The sequence below is a fragment of the Lactuca virosa genome, chromosome 9 (genome assembly GCF_052849685.1).
Source record: "Lactuca virosa cultivar CGN04683 chromosome 9, Lactuca_virosa_CGN04683_v6, whole genome shotgun sequence".
In the NCBI taxonomy this organism is placed as follows: Eukaryota; Viridiplantae; Streptophyta; class Magnoliopsida; order Asterales; family Asteraceae; genus Lactuca; species Lactuca virosa.
Genome location: NC_136434.1, coordinates 98448512 through 98470182, shown reverse-complemented (window position 1 = coordinate 98470182; position 21671 = coordinate 98448512). Strand labels below are relative to the sequence as shown.

General features: G+C 31.5%; 1 protein-coding gene across 1 annotated transcript; it reads right to left on the bottom strand.

The window, feature by feature from the left end:
* Positions 1 to 13259: 13259 nt before the first annotated feature.
* Positions 13260 to 21097, bottom strand: LOC145139596 (uncharacterized). Its single transcript, XM_079073365.1, has 6 exons — positions 21069 to 21097; positions 15287 to 15805; positions 15039 to 15226; positions 14655 to 14938; positions 13913 to 14564; positions 13260 to 13774 (listed from the first exon to the last, which is right to left on the bottom strand). Exons 1-6 carry the CDS (start codon positions 21095 to 21097, stop codon positions 13260 to 13262), a joined length of 2187 nt encoding a protein of 728 aa, XP_078929491.1.
* Between the last annotated feature and the right edge of the window lie 574 nt (positions 21098 to 21671).

Genomic DNA, 21671 nt, shown 5'->3' with positions numbered 1-21671 from the left:
TGTATCTGATTTTACCTCTCATGTTAGTTCAGTCTGCTTTAGCAATGACTGTTTGGCATGAATCACTCTCTAAACCAATCCTTCTCATCTTTTCACTGATGACCTAACCCCGAATTGGCCACCTTAACCTCGCGCAATAATCAGATCATGAAGCAATCACATATTAACTTGCAAGTGGTATCTCTTTTTATCTTTTTCTGGTGCATGATTACATACAAACACACACTTTTGTTTTGGGTTTAATTTTCATTTCATCTCACGATCGTACCTAAGAAATAGCATCTTGGGTTTATTTTCTGGTTGAAATTCGTATTTCTATGTGAACCCTAGTTTGGGTTTGCTTCTTCTGAAGCACATATGATGGCCAAGAATTTGAAGGTTTGCTTTTATAATCATCCTTTTATCTTCATTTCATCTGACTTTGTAAAATTCACTAATTACTTCTTAAAAAAATTCATTTGGGAAGTTCCTTACCAAACTTTTTTTAATAATCAATGAAAATTTTCATGCAATTCAGATCGATCTATGCCTAATATTAGGTGGAAGCCTATACATGATCTTTTAAATGTTATCTTTGTATGTTTTTTGTGCTTCAGTAATCTCCTTGAAATCCTTTTTATTGTTAACATCTTTTATTTATTGGAAATTACTGACAAGCCTTTCTTTTTCAGATGTATCTTTGTTTGCAGGCTTTCCTTTTTTCTTTATGGAGGAAGGTGTTTCGTATATGGAATCCTTTGAATCTCTTATAATCTCTTCAATTTTTTTGACTTTCAAGAGTACGTAAATATTATCAATGGATTTGTCATTATATTTCTTAGTTTACATATATGTGCAAGTTATTTACAATGTTGTTGTAGTCTCCTTCAGAGTCCAAAAAGCCATCAAAAGGAGTTACAGTAGGTGTATTTTTAAATGGGCAAATTGCTAGAAATCTTAACATAATTTCCCCTGTTCACCATTATACTTTAATTAATTGGGTTAACTCTCTTAAACCTTTTGTTCTCAATCCCCCTTCTATGTGTGTGTGTGTGTGTATCAGTGTTGTGGATCTATGCTCTACTTTAATGGCAGCAGGAACAAGGAACCCTAATGGAAACAGATCAGGTATGAGTAAATGTATGAATTTCTTGCTCTTTTTGACCGGTTTCACTGATATGCATGTATTTTAAAGGTTTGGAGTGAAATAAATTTTGTAATATCGAGCATGTTGATGTTGTCATCAGAACCATAAAGGTTTGTTTTGAAATATTGAACCAAAACTTGCTTTTTGTTCCTACAAAGATGTTGATTATCAATAACTTTTTATGGATGCAGGATAAAGATGTTTGTTGTGGATTTTTTGAGACAAAGCTGGTCTTTTTTGTTCATTCAGTGAACTTTGAGTAGAGGTGAAGACCTGTTTCTTCCTTTTTGGACCCTGAATCTGAGTAAGCTAATAAAAAAAATTGTTATGTTGTGTATAATGATTCAATGTTGTTTTCTATCCGTTTTAAAACATCAAATGTAGGTTTCCAAGAGAGGTTGTTGAAGGAGCATTTTAAGAGGATGTCTGATATGTTAGTTTCATGGTATTCAATTTTTTTTTGGTATTTTCAGTGATTGACATAACATATCTCAATATAATTTTTCTTATACCTTTGACAGGTCCTATCAAACAGCTTTGACATAACATATCCAAAATAGCATCGATCTTTGACTCGGCCACCAGAAATAGCCCTTCAATTTGACAGGTCAGATCCAAAAGCATCGCCAAAGACAACAATAATGCTTCTTAATTAAATAAGACAAATCTTTTTCAACTTTAATTTATTGAGTTTTAGTTTTATTTTATGTAAAAAAAAATGTAAATTTCAAACCATAAAATTGACTATATGTTGTGTTCTCCTCTCTCTCTCTCTCTCTTATATGTTTTTGGGGTTTTGTTGTTGTGGATGAGATGCTTTTGACTCGCAAATGGACAAACCAGATCAGATCTAGAAACTTTGGAGAGGGTTCACAATTGTGAATATAAGATTTTCGAATATTAGGCGTGTTGAAGGGGAAACACATAATCTGTGGTTTTCTTCTAACACAAATAGCATTTTGTCCTTATTTGTTCTGTACGATTATAACTTTTATGGTCGTTCATGTTTTTTTGAACTTCGTTTTAGTATCTTTGTATTTCTTTATATTTTAGTATGTCAATTAATTTATATATTTTAGTTAAATTATAGGAAGTGGTTGACTAAGGAGATCAAAATACAAGCTTTACAGAAAAAAAGTAGAATGCACATATTTTTCCTATTGAATAAATAGGCTTATATATGATGATGATGTAGGCTTCTCACTCAAGTCCATTATCTCTACCAAATGTGTATTGGCGAAAAATATGGAGAGATGGGTTATTTATTTACAGAAGATGTGTAATTAGTAGGGGTACAATTGGAAGGGACATAAAAAATGATGAACGACTTCCTTATGAATTATATGAAATTTTTGTGAATGGTTTGGAGCACACGTTGTAAACTAATCATGGTTCTAAGTTTTTTTATTGTTCTTATTTTTTCCTTCAATTTGTTAATGTATTTTGATTTTTTTCAAAAAGTGTAAAATGTATGAATATATTAGAGTATAATATAATTTTGGCCTTTAAGCTTTTTTTTTCTATTTTTTTTATAATTTTGATTATTTATGGTTTTCTAGTTTTGTTTTTTTTTTATTTTGATTCAAATAAATGAAAAAATTACAACATCAAAAGAATGAAAAAATATAAAAAAAAAAGAGTTGGACGGAAATTACAAATACAAATGTACTACGGGCTTAAATATGTAATTTACTTAAATATTGTTATTAAATATTATTATACATGATAATAACTACAATATATGTTTTCAACCGTATAAATTGTTTTTATACAATTATAATAAAAAGATTTACATATAAATGCTTACATAATTTATTATTATCGTGTTTCATATTTGCTTGCCGCGGACAAACGACTAATATATATATATATATATATATATATATATATATATATATATATATATATATATATATATATATATATATATATATATATATATATATATATACTAGTTTATAACCCGTGGTTCCTACGGTTACAAAATTAATTAAACTTTTATACTAAAAATTCAAAGTTATTAATCAATTATTTTAAATAAATTATTAATTAAGAGATTTTTTTAGTTATATAAAATTATAATTATTGATTTAATAAACATGTGAAATTATATCACTTTATAATTTGTATTAATTTTATTTTAATGCTATTAATTTAATGTAGATAGAGTGGAAAATTTAAAATTTAAAATTTGACTTTGAAATGAATAATCAATAGGTTGACAAGTAGCAAATATTAATTAGGAGACATAATAGGGTGACACATGGCAAAAGAAGAATAAAATATGCATTAATTAAGAGGTCTAATAATGTGACACATGTCAAAAGGAAAATAAAACTATTCTTTTATTAGAATAGGTATATATATATATATATATATATATATATATATATATATATATATATATATATCTTATAAAAGAAATCTCAATATTTCTATAAATAGATTCAATATAATAATAATATTTTCTAAGACGTGCAAGTATTAAAGATTAAAGTACAACCAAACATCAATAAAATAATATTAAAATCTTAAGTTAACCCATGTAGATCATATATATACGTTTGAACTTTGAATCCTCCTAAAAATCAAGCAAAATTGACCAAATATTCACTATAGTTCACCCAATTAAATCGGTTTCAGATGGAGTTATTATTTGCAAAATTGACCAAATATTCACTATAGTTCACCCAATTAAATCGGTTTGAGTTATTATTTTGACCTGACTCCTTATTTTTAGTAGACTAAATCAATCTTTATCTCATGTGTAGTTTCAACAAATGTTATAGAAACCTAAATGTGCACCGTAAACCGCCGGTCCTTTTTCTTCTTCATGAAGCCACCTCTCTAATCATGACTTGTTTTTCTTTTTACAGGTTGTAAGTCATGGATCTTGATCTACACCACCATCTTCACACCACCTAAGTCTCTCTCTCTCTCTCTCTCTCTCTCTCAACTATGTTTATTTTTACAAGTCGTCGTTTTTTTATATATTTTTTTATTTTTTATGCAAGCAATGATTTGAGTAGAAATGCACATAGAGGAAAGAAAAGAAACGTGGGTACCAAACTTGAAGAAAAGAAAAATGTGAAGCAAACCCGAAGGTATCTTCTTGCTTTTGAATTCTCGATTATTTTGCATTTTTGTGGACAACTAATCAACTATATTGTAACAACGTAATTTTTCAAAACAATTTTTCATTTAAAAACATACATTCATTCACACGATAATCATAAAAACATAATCTATCCACTGTAACATAACAAAACATGTCCCAAGATCTCGATATCATAAACTCCATAAGTGTGTACGGATCATGCCGGCGCCTTCCCGCGATCATCGCTAGTACCTGAAACACATATCATAACAACTGTAAGCATAAATGCTTAGTGAGTTCCCCAAAATACCACATAGCCCACATACGTCTTTCCAGGCCACAACTCTATAGGATCTTCCGATCCATGTGTCTCAGGGGACTTCTGTCCCAAATTCCGGTAGACCTTACGGTCCGTACCCTCTTGACCTTCCGGCCCATATCATCTCGACCTTCCGGTCCTTACCATACGTAACATACATAGCACATACATACATATCATCTTGACCTTCCGGTCCTTATCATTCGTAGCATACATAACACATACATATCACATAACCGCATATAGCACATACATCATAGCATACAAGACCTTCCGATCACACATAGGTACCCTTCCAGGTACAGTATAGTGAGAAGACTCACCTCAATGAAGTCGGATAACCTCTCGTGCTCAACGTCCCGACTTAGCCTCCTCCTATTATTCAAATAACATTCCCGATCAATACTTTCTCATGATCTCATCTCTACAGACTGGGTAGAAGGCCATTCTACCCTTCCCTGAACTCTCCTGAATCAGCCTTGACCAGAATCCTAAGGTCAACGAAAGTCAACGGTCAACTTTGACCCGACTCGCCGAGTGCACTAGGGTGACTCGGCGAGTACACGCCTGCCCTCTACGCCCCTGGTCCTCCCTTGGCTCGCTGAGTCAACCTTATACTCCACGGGTCATCACAGGTCGCGAGTCGCGGGGCAACCTGACTCGACTCGTCGAGTCTGCTCATGGACTCGGCGAGTTCATTCCATGCTCACACTCAAATGACCTTCTGAGGTCAGATCTGTTCCTCTAATCCATAGATCTAACCTTCCCAAGCTCAATAAACACGTAAAGGTTCGAACTTGATACTCATGCAACGCCCAAATGACTCTACTTGATGATTTAGCCCCAAATACAACATCCTAAGTCCATTTCTTTCATATCTCATCATAAAGCAAGATGGATAAGGTTCTCTGGACCACTATGGGTCCAGATCTGAAGCCTAAACATGATAAGGGACCATATCTCCAACAAATCATCCCAATAAAGGGTATAGAAAACCCTAAATCCATGGATTCTTTAACAAAACAGAAAGAGGATCGATATGCTACCTCAAAGATGATGCCCTTTGCTTGAAAACCACAGATGTGCAACCTCCTTGGCCTCCTCTAAGCTGGAATCAACTTCTTCTAGCAAAACCAACCCACAAAGGTCTAATAATGGCTTCTTCTCTCTCTCAAACGCTCAAGCACTATTAGGGTTTCTCTCAAGGGTCTGGTAGCCGCAAATGGTGGCTATAAGGGTCCTTAAATAGGTCCCAAACCCGAGGAATTAGGTTTTCATTAAACAGCGTGGACTCGCCGAGTCTACGAATGGACTCGCCGAGTCCTTCATTAAATCAGGCCAACACATCGCGATCCAACTCGGCGAGTCTGGGTGCCTACTCGCCGAGTCCCCCCTCTAAAACTCAATATAAAATACTTAAAATAGGATACCTGGGAATCCGGATGTTACATATATTCTCTTTTAACATATCTGACCATATGTGATTTATCGTGGTTTTCCTCCTGATGAGTTTCTTTTTTGATATGATTTTTTGGTAGATCCGACCTCCATAAAAAGTTTGTTGAAATTCAGTAAATAACATGCTTCAAAAATATGTAACCATTGATTGTTATGGGTTTGGCTTTTGGTTGAATTGAATTATTGTTCAAAAATATCTTACCTAACTGCCTTGTTTTTCAAAAGTATTTTATTCCTTAATTGCTCATGGCAGGGTCATCGTTGTTAGCAAGAGAGACTTTTTGAAGAATGAAGGGATATTGACCAGCTTCTCTGAAGGTAGACATATAGGCTCTTTTGATGATGGTTATTGATGGCGAAGACGGGCATCCGCTCCTTTATCGTTCAAGATCACCCAACAGGAATTTGGTAGCAGCTATACTCCTCCATACAACATGAAGGTCAAGTCAATTGGAGCCTATATAATTCTAGCAAGCTATATCTTATAGTTTTTTATATGGGCTGAATGTTTGACTTCATTTTGGACGTAAAAACCTGATAATCAATGTCAATTTTTGGATCCGAAAAAGCAATATATTAAAATTTTATAAACTATAAAATCTATTGCATCTTGTGTAATGCGAGAGCATAATCACATTGGATTTACCTGGTCTCGCAAGCATACAGGAAAGTCAAATTCTTATAATATCACAATCTATGTGTAAATTGATACCATAATGTTTTCTTTGGAAAATACACAAAAGTTAAATGGTTGACAAATAAATGAACTTTCTGCTGAATTTTTTTATGAACTAAAGTATAGTTTTATCACCGACGGCCATTTCCTAATACTAAATCATACTTTTCTCATTGGTAGTCTATTAGTTCAAAATCATTTAATTTCAAGAATACTTGTTTTCTGTCTAATTGTGTTGTTTTTGTTTATTATTGAGCAGGAGCTATGTAAGTATGGAAGGGATAAAAGCATGTGGTTATGGTTTTTTGTTATTTATATGCTTATTCATCGTGCCTAGCTAGGGGATTATTTTTGGAATTTTGAAGGGATAAAATCAAATAATATTTGTTTGCCCAAATTCTTTTTTATTTTATATAATTCTGCATCAGAACCAGTTATGTATATGCTTAGATATCAATTTTCTTTTTTGTATTGTATACACTTACATTTAAAAATGTCGTTCACCAACCATTTATGGGTGTTAATACACATACGGGGGGTTTTAACATTCTAAGTATCATGCCTATTAATAGATTAAACTTACTGTTCATTTTTTGAGTAGATTAATTTTGTTGGTCTTAATTTCCCTAATTTGTTTGATGACTTTTAGAAAATTCTCTTTGTAAAAGTTACAGATCTTACAAAACTGAGAAATGAGCCGGAAGAAATCTCCGTACACCATCAAATAATGAAGACCCACCGGGGCATGTTGCGAACAAACAAAAGGATATATAAAAGTGGGTGTGAATAATTGTCTTGCACTAAGTTTTTAATATAACACCTGGCATTAAATCTTTGAACGGAATGCATTTGTACTGCCATAAGCTTATGGATGACATAATTTATTTCTTTGTGCCTAGACATTGTGAAATATATTTTGGTCTTTGAGTGCTATGCTTTTTTTTGTAGTATCCGTCATCCATCGCCCTCCCGGCTATAATATTTTCCTCTCTTAGTCTTCCATATCATACATAGAGGTGTCAAGCATATTTTGTCATTTTCGTGTCAGAATGAAACTTAAACGGTTGAGATAGTTTAATCCTAACCTGACCGGCTGGCCCATTTAATTACTGTGTCATGTCAAGTTTATTTTCATGTCGTGTTGGATTGATGGCGTTAGTGGAAAAACAAAAGTGAAACATGGGAAAGAGTAGTAGTTTCGAAGATGGAGGAGAAATTCACAATACATCTAGAGGAGGGAAGTGGTTAAGTGAAATTGTGGAGTATATGATATTAATGAAAATGTGAAAAATTGTAAGGCTATAAATCAACCAATTTTCTAGAAGAATCAATCTCCCACCAATGAAAGTTTAATGCTAATTGTGATCACTATAACTTGAAGAAAACAGAAAGGGTGAAACCTTACTACGAGAATTGGGATAAAATTCCAATCATAGCTATACCCTTTGGTTAACCTCCAATTGTAGCATTGTACTTCAAAAGTACAATATTATAACTCTATTTTCTATAATATTTAGAAGTACCGGAGGTCAAAACATCATAGTAAATTTTTTTAGTTTTTCATTTGAAATAACCATCTTTGACCTCAAAAGCCAAATTTGGGTAACTAAAATGTTCTAGACGTATGATGTCTAAAGACTAAGTCCAAGAGTATGTCTTTCCATTTACCAGTGGTGCACTCAAACAGAGTGCTGCACCAAATGCTAGAGTTACATGCATTACCACAACAAATGATTTTTACTATTTTCCAAAATAGAAAATGAAAAAGATGTTTATCGTTTCTTACTTACTTAGCAATCTTTTTTCATTGTTGCTACTAATTTTGTATATTCTTTTCTTTATATGGGGAATTGAAGTTAAAAAACAAAGAAACTGATATACCGAGTGTAATGTTAATCTATTTACATATACATATACTTATGTTAAATTGTTATGGTTGATGATATCACCGATTACCAAACATGATGTAAACATTGTTAATGCAAAACCAATTTACTCTTCTTATACTTAAATTAAATTAGGAATGTTAATTTATTTAAACTTTTGACAATAAAATATTTTAAAAAATCTAGAACTCGGAAAACTCCAAGTGATTTAAAGACCAGTTTCAAAATCTTAAGAAAAACCAATTTCGGTTCCAAAATTAGTGTAATCTAAAAACCAGTTAAAATACAAAAATAATATACAAATAGTCAAATACAAAAATAATATACAAAGATCAAGAATATCTTTGATCCGTCGGAAGTACTGTTCGCCAATTTTTTTCTTTTCTATTTATAAAGTTTTATTGGTAACCAATTAATTTTGATCAACAATATAGTCCAATGAATAACAAATTACGATTTTTCAAATTATGAATAGTGTTTATCTTTTGCCCTCTAACTATTGCAATTATATCATTAGTTGCATTTTGATATGGTTTAGTCCTTTTGGGTTGAATCCAAAATTGAAAGAACCTAAAAGGAGGATCTTCATTGTTTTTTATTTAGCAAACACAAAAAGAAGATCTTTGTTAGTTGTTTCGTTCATCATATACTAAGAATTGTTTCGATGTCAATGACTGGTTAGACATATATTTGCAAATGTATTCCCTTTATTTTAATATCACATATGTCAAGAGATGAAATAATCCCCAAAGGAAAACTATTTGATGTTTACTAAATTGGAAACTAACCACCGAAACAAAACTATTCATAAATATAAACTAATTCACGTACCCTTAAGTACAGAGATATTATAAATGATATTTGTGGTTCCTTTCAATAAAAATATTTTTTACCGAAAAAACTATACAAACTCCCTCCCCACCCTTATGGCCGTCCGCCGCATTGCGCGAGTATATATATATATATATATATATATATATATATATATATATATATATATATATATATATATATATATATATATAACCAAAGAACCAATGAACCAATCGTGAACGTCGGAAATCATAACGATCAACGACCAAGGAAATAGATGTACACTTTTACATTGGACGCACACACACAAGATTATACCAAAAAATCCACCCTTTACAAAAAAACCCACCGCTTTTTTTCGTTAAAAAATTATCCATGATGATATATAAAAAACGAACTTTTTTTTTTCGAAAAAAACTAACTTCATTTTCTTTAATGAAAAAAAGTGAAGGTCTATTTTTTATAGAAAAAAATTAATAAATATATCAAAATTTATATTTTTGTACTTTTTAAACATAGATTCATATTCATGTTAAAAAAAACGATATTTCAGTTCAGATTCACATTGTGAACCTGTTCAGATTAATATTGTAAACCTGTTCAGATTCACATTGTGAACCTCCTCAGATTCACAGTGTGCATAATAATAAGTCAGATTCACAGTGTGAATCTGAACTGATCGGAGCTTTTTCACATTGTGAATGTTAAAATTTGAAATATTTACAATTTAGATTCACAGTGTGAATCTACACCGATCGAGTTTTTTTTTTTTTGAACCTTCTCAGATTCACAGTGTGCAGAATAGTAATTCAGATTCACAATGTGAATCTGAACTGTTCGAGAATTTTCATATTGTGAATGTTAAAAATTGAAATATTTACAATTTAGATTCACAATATAAATCTACACTGTTCGAGGTTTATTTTTTTTATTTTTTTTTTATCGGTGTTGATGTTTATTAATAGAGTACAAAAAATTAATATTTTTGGTATAATTAGTTTTTTTTTTGATAAAAATAAACTTAAATATTGAAAAAACTAAGAAAATTAAGTGGGTTTTTTTCGAAAAAAAAATTCGTTTTTTATATATCATCATTGATCTCTATGAAAAGAGGACGAAAAATCGTGAACAACGGTATATTCGGTTTTTTTTTCGATAAAAAACTTGGCCTAAAAAAAATTAAATGAAAAAAAGCAAGTGAGTTTTGTTATAATCTGGTACATGTGCGTCCATTATAAAATTTTACACCCTTCCTTTTGACGTTGATCGCTTTAAATTCCGACGTTTTGGATTGGTTCATTGGTTTCTTGATTAATAATGGTTCTCTATTGAACTTTTCCATATATATATATATATATATATATATATATATATATATATATATATATATATATATATATATATATATATATATATATATATATATAGGGAAAATATCAAATGAGAACACCAAAAAGGTTAAGAACGCGAGAACAGTTCTGAATCAATCAATATATAAGGGCATATAAGTAATTGTATATTTTAATTAAATTAAAATAAAATCAAATTCAATCAAATTCCCTTAAATTTAGGATCAGTTACCAAAAAGAAAGAAATATTCGATTTTGTATTTTTCTTATTAATGGAATATAAAAACATTTTTACCAAAATTTATTTAAAAAATGAAAAAAATCAAATTTTTTCTCCTAATTCACGTTTTTTTTCTTCAAAAAAAATATGAATAGAAATCCAACCCCAAATCAATACATTTATATTCACAAATGATTTTTTTTTTCAAAAAACCTGAAACTACTCAAATCACAAATGAATACATATCAATTTACAAGTAATCCAATTCCTTTTTTTTAATCAACTGAAAATAAAAAGAATACCTCTAATCATAATTAAATACACTCATTAACACGTGATTACACTGCTATTCACAAATGAATACACTACTATATTAACAAATGAGTACCCTGCTATTCACAAATGAATACCTTTAATCATAAATAAATACATTTATCCACACATGCTATTCATAGATGAATACAATGTTATTCATAAATAAATACAGATTCTAAATGTATTCATAAAGAGAGATCAGGAGACTTAAAGATAAGAAAGATGTAGTAGACTGCAGAAGCTAGGGTTCGCACTTTCGCACCCATCATCTCTGTCCAAGAATCCACACCAGCTTCACTTATCGAATCCGATCATCCAAAGCCCTAATCTAGGAGTTGGGGAACGACTACAAGTGAGATAATGGACTTCTATGAGTATGAGTACTTGGAGAAGACAGTCAACGAATCCGACACCAAGAATGGTTCGTCTTCGAAGACCAAAGAAGGCCCGTCTCTCTCGGCGTCTCTCTCTCCATCCCTACACTACTTCTATGACATTCCGACCGGGAAGACCTTTCCTCACGGCTACGGCTACAGCCATGGTCACGTTCTCTGTCTAAGTCCCTCCTGCTCCCGTCGTTCTCTTCGTCCCCTTTGTATTTCTTGCTCCTTCTCCGTTTTTCTTCAATGCGGTCATCTTCACCATCATCTTCTCTTCCCTTCCGCTTCTGTTTCATCGGATTCAAGGATCCAAGTCTAGAATCTCCAATGAATACCGATGAAATAAAATCGAGTTGTAGGAGAACGATTGGAGATTGAGTTGCAGGAGGCCTATTTGGAGTTGAAGCCTTGGAGGGTTTTAGTGATGGCGAGGTCTGATGATGATCGAGTTGAAGGAGGTCGCTTCTGTTTCATCGATTTAATGCTCTATGAGATTAGGTCAAGAAATAGAGAGGCAGAGAGTAATTATAGGAGTTTACAAAATTAGGGTAATGCTTATTTACCTTAATAGCCTTTATAATTTTCTTTAATTTAAAAATTGAAATTTAAATGTATTAATAGTTAGAAAAATAACAATTAATTATAGTCACACATCTTAAAAATTAGATGGTCCAGATCTGTTCTCGCGTTCTCAACATTTTAGGTGTTCTCATTTGATCCTACTCCTATATATATATATATATATATATATATATATATATATATATATATATATATATATATATATATATATTAGGGTTTTTTGTTTTCCATAGAACCTAAACCTATATATATATATATATATATATATATATATATATATATATATATATATATATATATATATATAGAGAGAGAGAGAGAGAGAGAGAGAGATTATATTATCTATTAATTCAAAATAGGTAAATGTACGTAATTCTTTTACAATAATGCTAAGATTTGCTTGAAAATATTAAAATCAATAAAAACAAAAAAGGTAGGAGTTAAATTGAAATCTTAATCTGTTAAGGACCCTGGAAATTGACGTTGTAGGTATCCCTAACCACAAAGTAAAAATATTGATAGTATTAGTATGACCATCAATCTTTTTTCGAAAATAATAATACGCATGTGGAAGATACGAAATATAATTGAAAACTCAGTTTTGGTTTTTAGTCCATGAATGTATTGGGAAATTCATAAACATTACGACGGGCTGTGCTTCTCTCCTTAATCTTCGAATGTGTGTTTATATGATGGTTTTTGGTAAACCTTTTAATTTAACTATTAAGCAACGTTTTAATCGTTCTTTGTATACATTTAGCGTCTGACCGATTAAACGTCCATTGTGCTCTTGTACCATTCATTTTTGTTAAACGTCTCACTCAGGGCCGGTTCTGAGGATTCAAATGCCCAGGACGAGATGGATAAAAAAGGCCCTTAGGCCTTAACGTGTAACGAATTAAATTACATAAACTAATTTTTTTATTAAAATGACGATAAACTTTATAGCAATAAACAAAGCAAAATCATAGTATTTTAATGAGTAATTACATATCGTAATTACATAGTATTTTAATGAGTAATTACATATCGTAACAGCTAACCGACGATCCGTGAAGCTCTCCTAGCATTCTTGATTGCAAATTGGTTGATCAACTCTTCATAGTTTATACTCTCTAAGATTTCGTTCTCGATAGATATCATTGTCAAACCGCTAAGTCTTTCTTGTGTCATTGTGGAGCGTAAGTAAGATTTCACAAACTTCAATTTTGAAAAACTCATTTCTGCAGATGCAACCGTTACTGGGATAGTCAACAATATTCTATATGCAATGCTTGCATTTGGGAAATAATCAAGTTCTTTCAAAAACTTCAAAACAACTATAGGGTTGCTAAATTCATTGGTTTCCAATGTCTCAAATAATTTCAACTCCGTATAAAGTTCCTCGGCATCAATATCCGATCTTTCTTCAAACTTGAGTGCTTTTTCAAGACGATGATAATACGACTTAAGATCTTTATCTTCAATTCCCCTCAAATTATGTGGAAATAAAAAACCAAATACTTTGTCATACTCTTTGAATTGTTCAAATCTTGTCTCAAGAGAAGAAATAGCTTGATCAACAATGAATAAGAAATAATTGACTCTAAAATTCTATTCAGGTGTAAATGAAACTTTTTTGCTAGTTGAACTCTCATGAAACCTTTTTTTCCTTTCAATTAAATGCTTTTGTGGAAATATTAGATCAATACCCATTTCAATAGCAATCTCCTTAGCTTCAACAATCGCTTTTGAAAAACCAGTTTCTCTATAATCCTTGAAGTACCCAATCAATTTGTTTATTTCTGTAATAGCATTATCAAGATGCATATCCTTTGATTTTAACTTCTTACTCACAATATTCACATGGTTTAGTACTTCATACCAAATAACAGTTGATACCAAAAATTCAAAGTCACCAAGTTCTTTTTCTACTAGTGAAGTTGCTTCACTTGCAATTGCAGCATCATTATCTTTTTCTCCAACTTGAAGTAAAGTTTCCCGTACATCCACAAGTTGAAGTTTAATAGCCTTTACACTCTCAACCCGGCTTTCCCAATGAGTTTGACACAATGACTTAAGACTCCAAGCTTTAACATTATCTTTAAAAATTTCCCACCTCTTAGTAGAATTTGCAAAGATAGTATAAATGCGTAGGATGAATCCAAAAAAGTTATTTCCTTTAACACACTTGTTAGCCATATCACATAATGTTAGATTAAGAGAATGGCAACCACAATGAGTGTAAAATGCTCTAGGATTTATATCTAAAAATATCTTTTGCACTCCTTGGTGTTTTTCTTTCATATTTGTTCCATTATCATAGCTTTGACCACGCATATCATCAATTTCAAGACCAAGAGACTTTAAATCCTCAAGTGTAATATCAAATAGTCATTTTCCAGAGGTATCATCAACATTCAAAAAACCTAAAAATGACTCCTCGACAGTAACAGAATTATATGATAACGTTAAATACCTCACTATTATAGTCATCTGTTCCTGGTGACTTGAATCGGGAGTACAATCAAGTATGATTGAGTAGTACTTTGCTTCCTTTATCTTCTTGATAAGTTCTTTTTTAATTTCTTGAGCTAGCAAATATATTAGTTCGTTTTGGATTAAGTGGCCAAGATAATGCACATGAAGCCCATCACTTGTGATCCGCCGCACATGCTCTTTGATAATCGGGTCAAACTCTTCCAACATTGCAATGACACCCAAAAAATTTCCGTTACCTATTTAATACAATAACAAATAAGAAGTGAAATCAATCATAATAATTAACAAAAAGGTTTTTGGTGGAATTAGAACAAAAAAATTACAATTTATAGTTACCTTTTTTATACAACTTTTCATTGGATCCACGGAATGCTAAATTATGTTTAGCAAGTAACTTCACTACTGCAATGATTCTCAAAAGGACTTGTTTCCAGTAATCTCTTTCTTTCTTGAATTGCTCGTATTGAACTTTATCAATTGTTTCAGTCAAGTTCAATCTTTTACGCATATCAAACCACTTATTCCTATTTGTAAGATGATCCAATGAAATTTCGTGTTATTTAACCCTAGTGGTAACATGGTGCCAATCTGCATAACCTTCACCATCCAATTTACCTTTTGAAATCCCTTTTCTAAACACTTTACAACAGAAACAAAATACCATGTGTAGCTCTTTTGAATATACTAGCCATTCTCTATCACACTTCTCCAAATTTGGTAAAGTTCTTGTATATAAAGCTGTAGAAAACCGTCTACCAAATTTATCATAGGGACCATACATAATACTATTATCTCTTTTAGGGCCTTTCTGGACCAAAAGTTTAATCTCCTCAGAATTAAGTTTTTCCCACCTTCTTGGATCATATATATCAACAAGCTCTTTAACGAGCTCTTGCTCTTCTGCCTCTTCTACTTCTATATGCTCTTGCTCTTCAACATTCTCTACAACACGCTCTTCAACATGCTCTTCAATGTGCTCTTCAACATGCTCTTCAATAGGTTGTCTATGGATAAACTTATCTAGAGCACCGGCGTCAGCCTTTCTCTTTTCTTCATCTAGTTTTCTTTTTTTTACGTTTTTGACTACCGGATGGTTGTTTATACTTCATCTTTACAATTTTACAAACAATAAACATAATTTGATTCTTTAAACACTATGGTTTCTGAATTCCAAATTCTAATAAACAATTATACAATAAACATAATCTTATAATTTAATTTCTCTTTCTAATAATCTATTTCAAAATCATTCATTGATTTCATTCAACATTGTAAATCATTCAATAAGATTTCAATATGATAAAATGACATAATGACAATACGACATAGTGATAAACAATTAAAAATTCATGAATAACATTCAAGAATCTGAAAAATTAAACAGTTAAAGATAAATAGTTAAACAATTACACAATTTAACATACCATAAATCTGAAAAATTGATAATACATTCAACCGATTCAAGTATGCAATTGAATTGAGAATTATAATTTACAAACTCATAATCCTTAATTCCTTATTCCTCATTCCTTAATTTCTCATAATCTATTACATTAGCAGGACCAAGAATCATTGAATCAAGAATGAAGAACCATTGTCATTGATAAAGTGATAACAGGAATACAGGATAATTGGATAAATCATAAATGGATAATCGTCTAATTGTCTAAGACTCTAATCGACCCTCACCTAGAATCTGTTGTATCCATATTCAATGGAGGATGGACGATGATTCGATGAATGATAATCGTTGATTGTTGCACGTTGTGTCGATATCGCTGATGCACTGCGCCACTACCCTTTCGTTTCCTTGCCCTGATTCCACTGATTTTTATTTGTTGATTAATTCAATTGACTTTTTTTAACGAAAACGAAATCGATGAAGTATTGAACGATTGATCGATCGCTGTTGTCTTCACTAATACGCTTTGACGCTGATTTGCGAATCGGAAATTCCGATGATGTTGGATGGATTGCTTGGGGCTGAACCGATATACTATAAAAAAAATGGGCCCCTTAAAATTTTAGGCCCTGTTCCATTGCCCATATGGCACCTGCCCTAAACCGGGCCTGTTCTCACTCTCACTTTACCCGGAGCCATCATATATATATATATATATATATATATATATATATATATATATATATATATATATATATATAGAGAGAGAGAGAGAGAGAGAGAGATAGGTTCAGGTGTTTAAAGTAATTATTGTGTTATTGTATGCATAAATGTGGACCAATCATTTTAAAAACCTAGATAGGGGTAAAATTGTAATCTTAGCTTTTAATTAATTTTGGTATTTAATTATTCAAATCATAAACCCTTTAATTTAGGCAAAATCGTTTACATTTACCGCTTTAAAACCCTAGACAGAAAACATCGACCTTTTACAATCAAGCAGCTCTCGGACTCGTTGGCAAGCCAAAGCCTTTTTCTCTCTTCTTCTCGGCTCAATCTTGACTCCGTAGTCCGTTTCTTTCTACTTCATCGCCGTCGTTTACCGCCGGAGATATCAATTAAATCACATAGACGCCCCACCGTCGAGAAGAAGAAGCCGACGAGTCAGAACTCTACTCCGGCTGGGCCGATTTGACTCACGAGTGCCTCCTCAACATCCTTACCCGCCTCACTGTTGAGGATCGATGGCAAGGCACCTTTCGAATCGCGCTCACGTGAATCGTTTCGCTGGTGGACTCCTCAATTCGAGAGGAAAATCGATAATATGCTCAGATATGTTGTGAATTGGAGCGATGGAGGTCTCACTTAGATCAGGGTTAGACACTGCTCCGATCGTGCACTCTCTCTCGTTGCTCAAAGGTATTCATACACGCTTTCTCAATCATGCTTTCCTTCTTATTTGTTCAAGCTAGGGTTTTCCTGAGATTGTTTCATATCTTTATCATCTTCATGGTGTCGATCAATTTTTCCTCATGATCTGCCCTAAACCTAAATCTGCATGAAATTGACCTTCGATAAATTTGGTATTAACAAAACCTTTCATGTAGATTTGTTTGATTCAGTAGCTTATGTCCAATAGGTTCCCAGAAAACACATTCTGTTCAAGTGATGTGTTTGTGCCGAAGCCCGATGGTCTTGAATAAGATGATGGCTGGGTGATCTCGTTTGTACATGATGAACATTTGAATATATCTCGGGTAAGTTTATATCAATCTCTTATTACATGTATAGATATTCTTGTGAAGCAAATTGGACTAATGGTTCTTGGATATCAATGGGACACAAATTGGCTTAATTTCACAGGTTATCCTAGTAGATGCACAGAAGTTTACCAGTGAGCCAGTTGCAATTATTACCTTGCCATATCGAGTGTCTTATGGTTTTCATGGAGCTTTCATGCCGATAATCTCCTAAATATATGATGTGGACCAAGTCGAACAACTAACTCAAGTCGTGCTTACAAACAACCTAAGATTATTTGGCCCAATTGTTAATGTGTGTTTATGATTTAGATACTTTAGTGTTGTATAGCCCATCAATTCTATTGAAATGGAATCACGAATTCCAATTCTGTTGGAATGGAATCACGAATTCCAATTCTGTTGGAATCACAGAAGTAGATGCTTGAAGAACGGACCACAAAATTGAAAGTGATTCTAAGCAACATTATTCTTTTAGAATGTATTAGTGTCGTTGTTAGATTTTGATGTTTTCTTTCCCGTTTTGAAAGTTTTTTTAGTTTTATTCTTTAACAATAAATGTAATTCTAAACAATTGTTATCCGTATTCTATAAGAAATAATGTATTTTTTTTTATTCTTCAATTGATTGTTCAAGAATTTGTTATTCTACAAGAAGTTTAAAAGTCATGATCAAGAAATAGGTTCAAGAATATTTTTATTATTTATGGTTCAAGAATATTTTTATTTTTGAATATACTCATAAACATATTCTGTCAGAATGTTCGAATTAAAAGAATTATAATTCGTAGAATCGGATTTTTAAAAGTAATAGAATTTATGATCCCTTAAAAAATGCAATTTTCCTTTATTAAATCTATATTAATTGACTAAATTACCCTTGTAATTAATTAAGATGATATTTTTCAATTATATTTAATTCAATAATATATATTAATCACTTTCTTAAAATAAGTAAATTTGATTGGCCCACATTTATACATACAGTAACACAATAATTACTTTGAATAGAATAACCTAAGCCTATATATATATATATATATATATATATATATATATATATACACACACACATACTAAGACCCACGTATTACATGGGTTCATTAAAAAATATATAAAAATTCTAAACATTTGAAAAAATTTGAATTTATAAGAACAATTAGAAAAATATTGAAGTATTAAAATTAAAGTGTTTTTTGTCTTTTAAATTTAAACAGATAATTTAGATAAATAAACAAAGGAAACTAATGAAGTTTTAATTTAGAAATTCTAAAATTAGAAGAAAAGTCAATTATTGAAATTGATATGCATTTATTATTACATTTATTTAGTTATTACATTTAAATATTATGTGGAATTTAATAAAATAAAAAAACCACAAAATGTCATGTGAAAAAAATTAATTAAAAATAACCACAAAATGACATGTGGTCAAATCAATGAAAGTGTGACATGTGGTATAAATGTTTTCATTTATTATAAAGGGTATATATATATATATATATATATATATATATATATATATATATATATATATATAGGTTTAGGTTATTCTATTCAAACTAATTATTGTACATCTATCGTATGCGAATAGAATTACTAATAGAATAAGTTGTTTAGCAATGCGAATACGTTCAACCTTAAAAGAATATCGTCAATTTCGTGCATTCTCGTTAATTTTTTTTTTTTTTTTTGTTCTCATAAATCGTTTTTCACTCATTTTCATTCTGACAGAATACGACCCAATAAAACATTCTGACAGAATTGATAATAATAATAATAAGTATATAATAACCTTATATATGATTTAATTAGTGAGAATTTGTGTTAATGACAATAGTTATGTAAGATTGAACGTATTTATATTATCAAACAACATATTTTCTTTATCATTCTCAATATCGGTCAAACTCGGGGTAGGCGGTCATCGGCGGTCCTTGGCGGGAAGATTTTAAAAAAATTCAAATTTTCAAATTTTCAAATATTACACCAAAATTTACAAAACTTCAAAATTTTAAATTTTTAAATATTCAAAATTTCAAATATTATACCCAATATTTCAAAATTTCAAAATTTAAAATTTTGAAATTTTCAAATACTATTTTTTCTTAGGATATATTAAGTTTTAAAATAGTTTTATTAGTAAATTATGGTCCCCGATTAATCCTCCGATTAATCCCCGCCAAACCGATTGATCGCATGACCCCAGTCGACCGTCGAGCTACCACCAAACGATTTTTACAACCTTGATATATATAGAAACAAGATCGGGTGAGGACTCATTTTAAAGTGAGGACTCGTAAGAACACCTTAAAAAATTGAAAAAAAAATCTTAAAAAAATACAAATCATAAAATCGAGCGTAGATCTATGTCCGAGAGAAAAAAAAATTGAAAAAAAAAATTTGGATCATTAAAATTGAATCATGGATCATAATGATACAAAATAAAAAAAATTAAAATTGAATCATGGATCAATTTTAATGATGCAAAATTTTTTTATCCAATTTTTTTTTCTTCCGGACATAGATCTATCCTCGATTTTATTATTTGTATTTTTTTTCAATTTTTTTAAGGTGTCCTCACTTTAAAATTATTCCTCACAGGAACCGGACCCTATATATATATATATATATATATATATATATATATATATATATATATATATATATATATATATAAGAGTTCATTTGAGATAGTCATAATTTTGTGAGACCGTGAGACAAAAAAAATTTAAAAAAATATTCTAATATTCTGTTGTTCGTAAAAACAAAATATGCAATATATTCTAACATTATATGTTTTAGAACATTTCAATGTAAAATATATTAAAATTATATGTTTTATAAACACTAGAATATTAGAATATTTCACTAGAAAAAAGTGGTATCACGGTCTCACAAAATTAGGTCGTCTCACATGAACCTAACACTATATATATATATATATATATATATATATATATATATATATATATATATATATATATATGAGAGCATTCAATCAATAACAATACTTATTGCGAGAACATTTCAGAACAAAATTTGAGCACATAATTTTTTTAAATTTAAATCATCATATAATATTAATATAAAATCCAAAAATAAGTAAAAAAAAAACTTACTAACCAACATCATTCACCACCCAAACAATACCATCCACCACCACCACCCGTCACCGCCACCCACCTCCACCACCCCCACCTACCACCCAACATCATCACCACTATCCGCCATCGCCAACCACGACCATCATCCACCACCACCACCACCACCCATCACCACCACCCGCCACCACCATCACCGCCACCCGTCACCACCACCTACCATCACCACCACCCACCCACCACCACTATCCACCTCCACCACCCATCACTACAACCCACCCACCACTATGACCACCACCTGCGACTATCACCACCCACCACCAGCACCCATCACCACTGACCACCACCACCCGCCACCATCACCCCCACCCACCACTCACCATCATCACCACCACCCACCCACCTCTACCACCCATCACTACCACCTAGCCACTACCCATCATTATGACCACCACCCGACACTACCACCACCCACCACCCATAACCACCACTCGCCACAACCACCCATCACCACCACCACCCACCCACCACCACCATCCATCACCACCGTGTAACGACATAAATTTTAAAACAATTTTTCATTTTTCCACATAATAAAACTCATATAATATTCTCAAAATCTCATGTATCAAATGTCATCATAATATAACATATCCCAGAATCTCAAAACGTAATCCTCTGCCAGTGTGTATAGTGAGAAGACC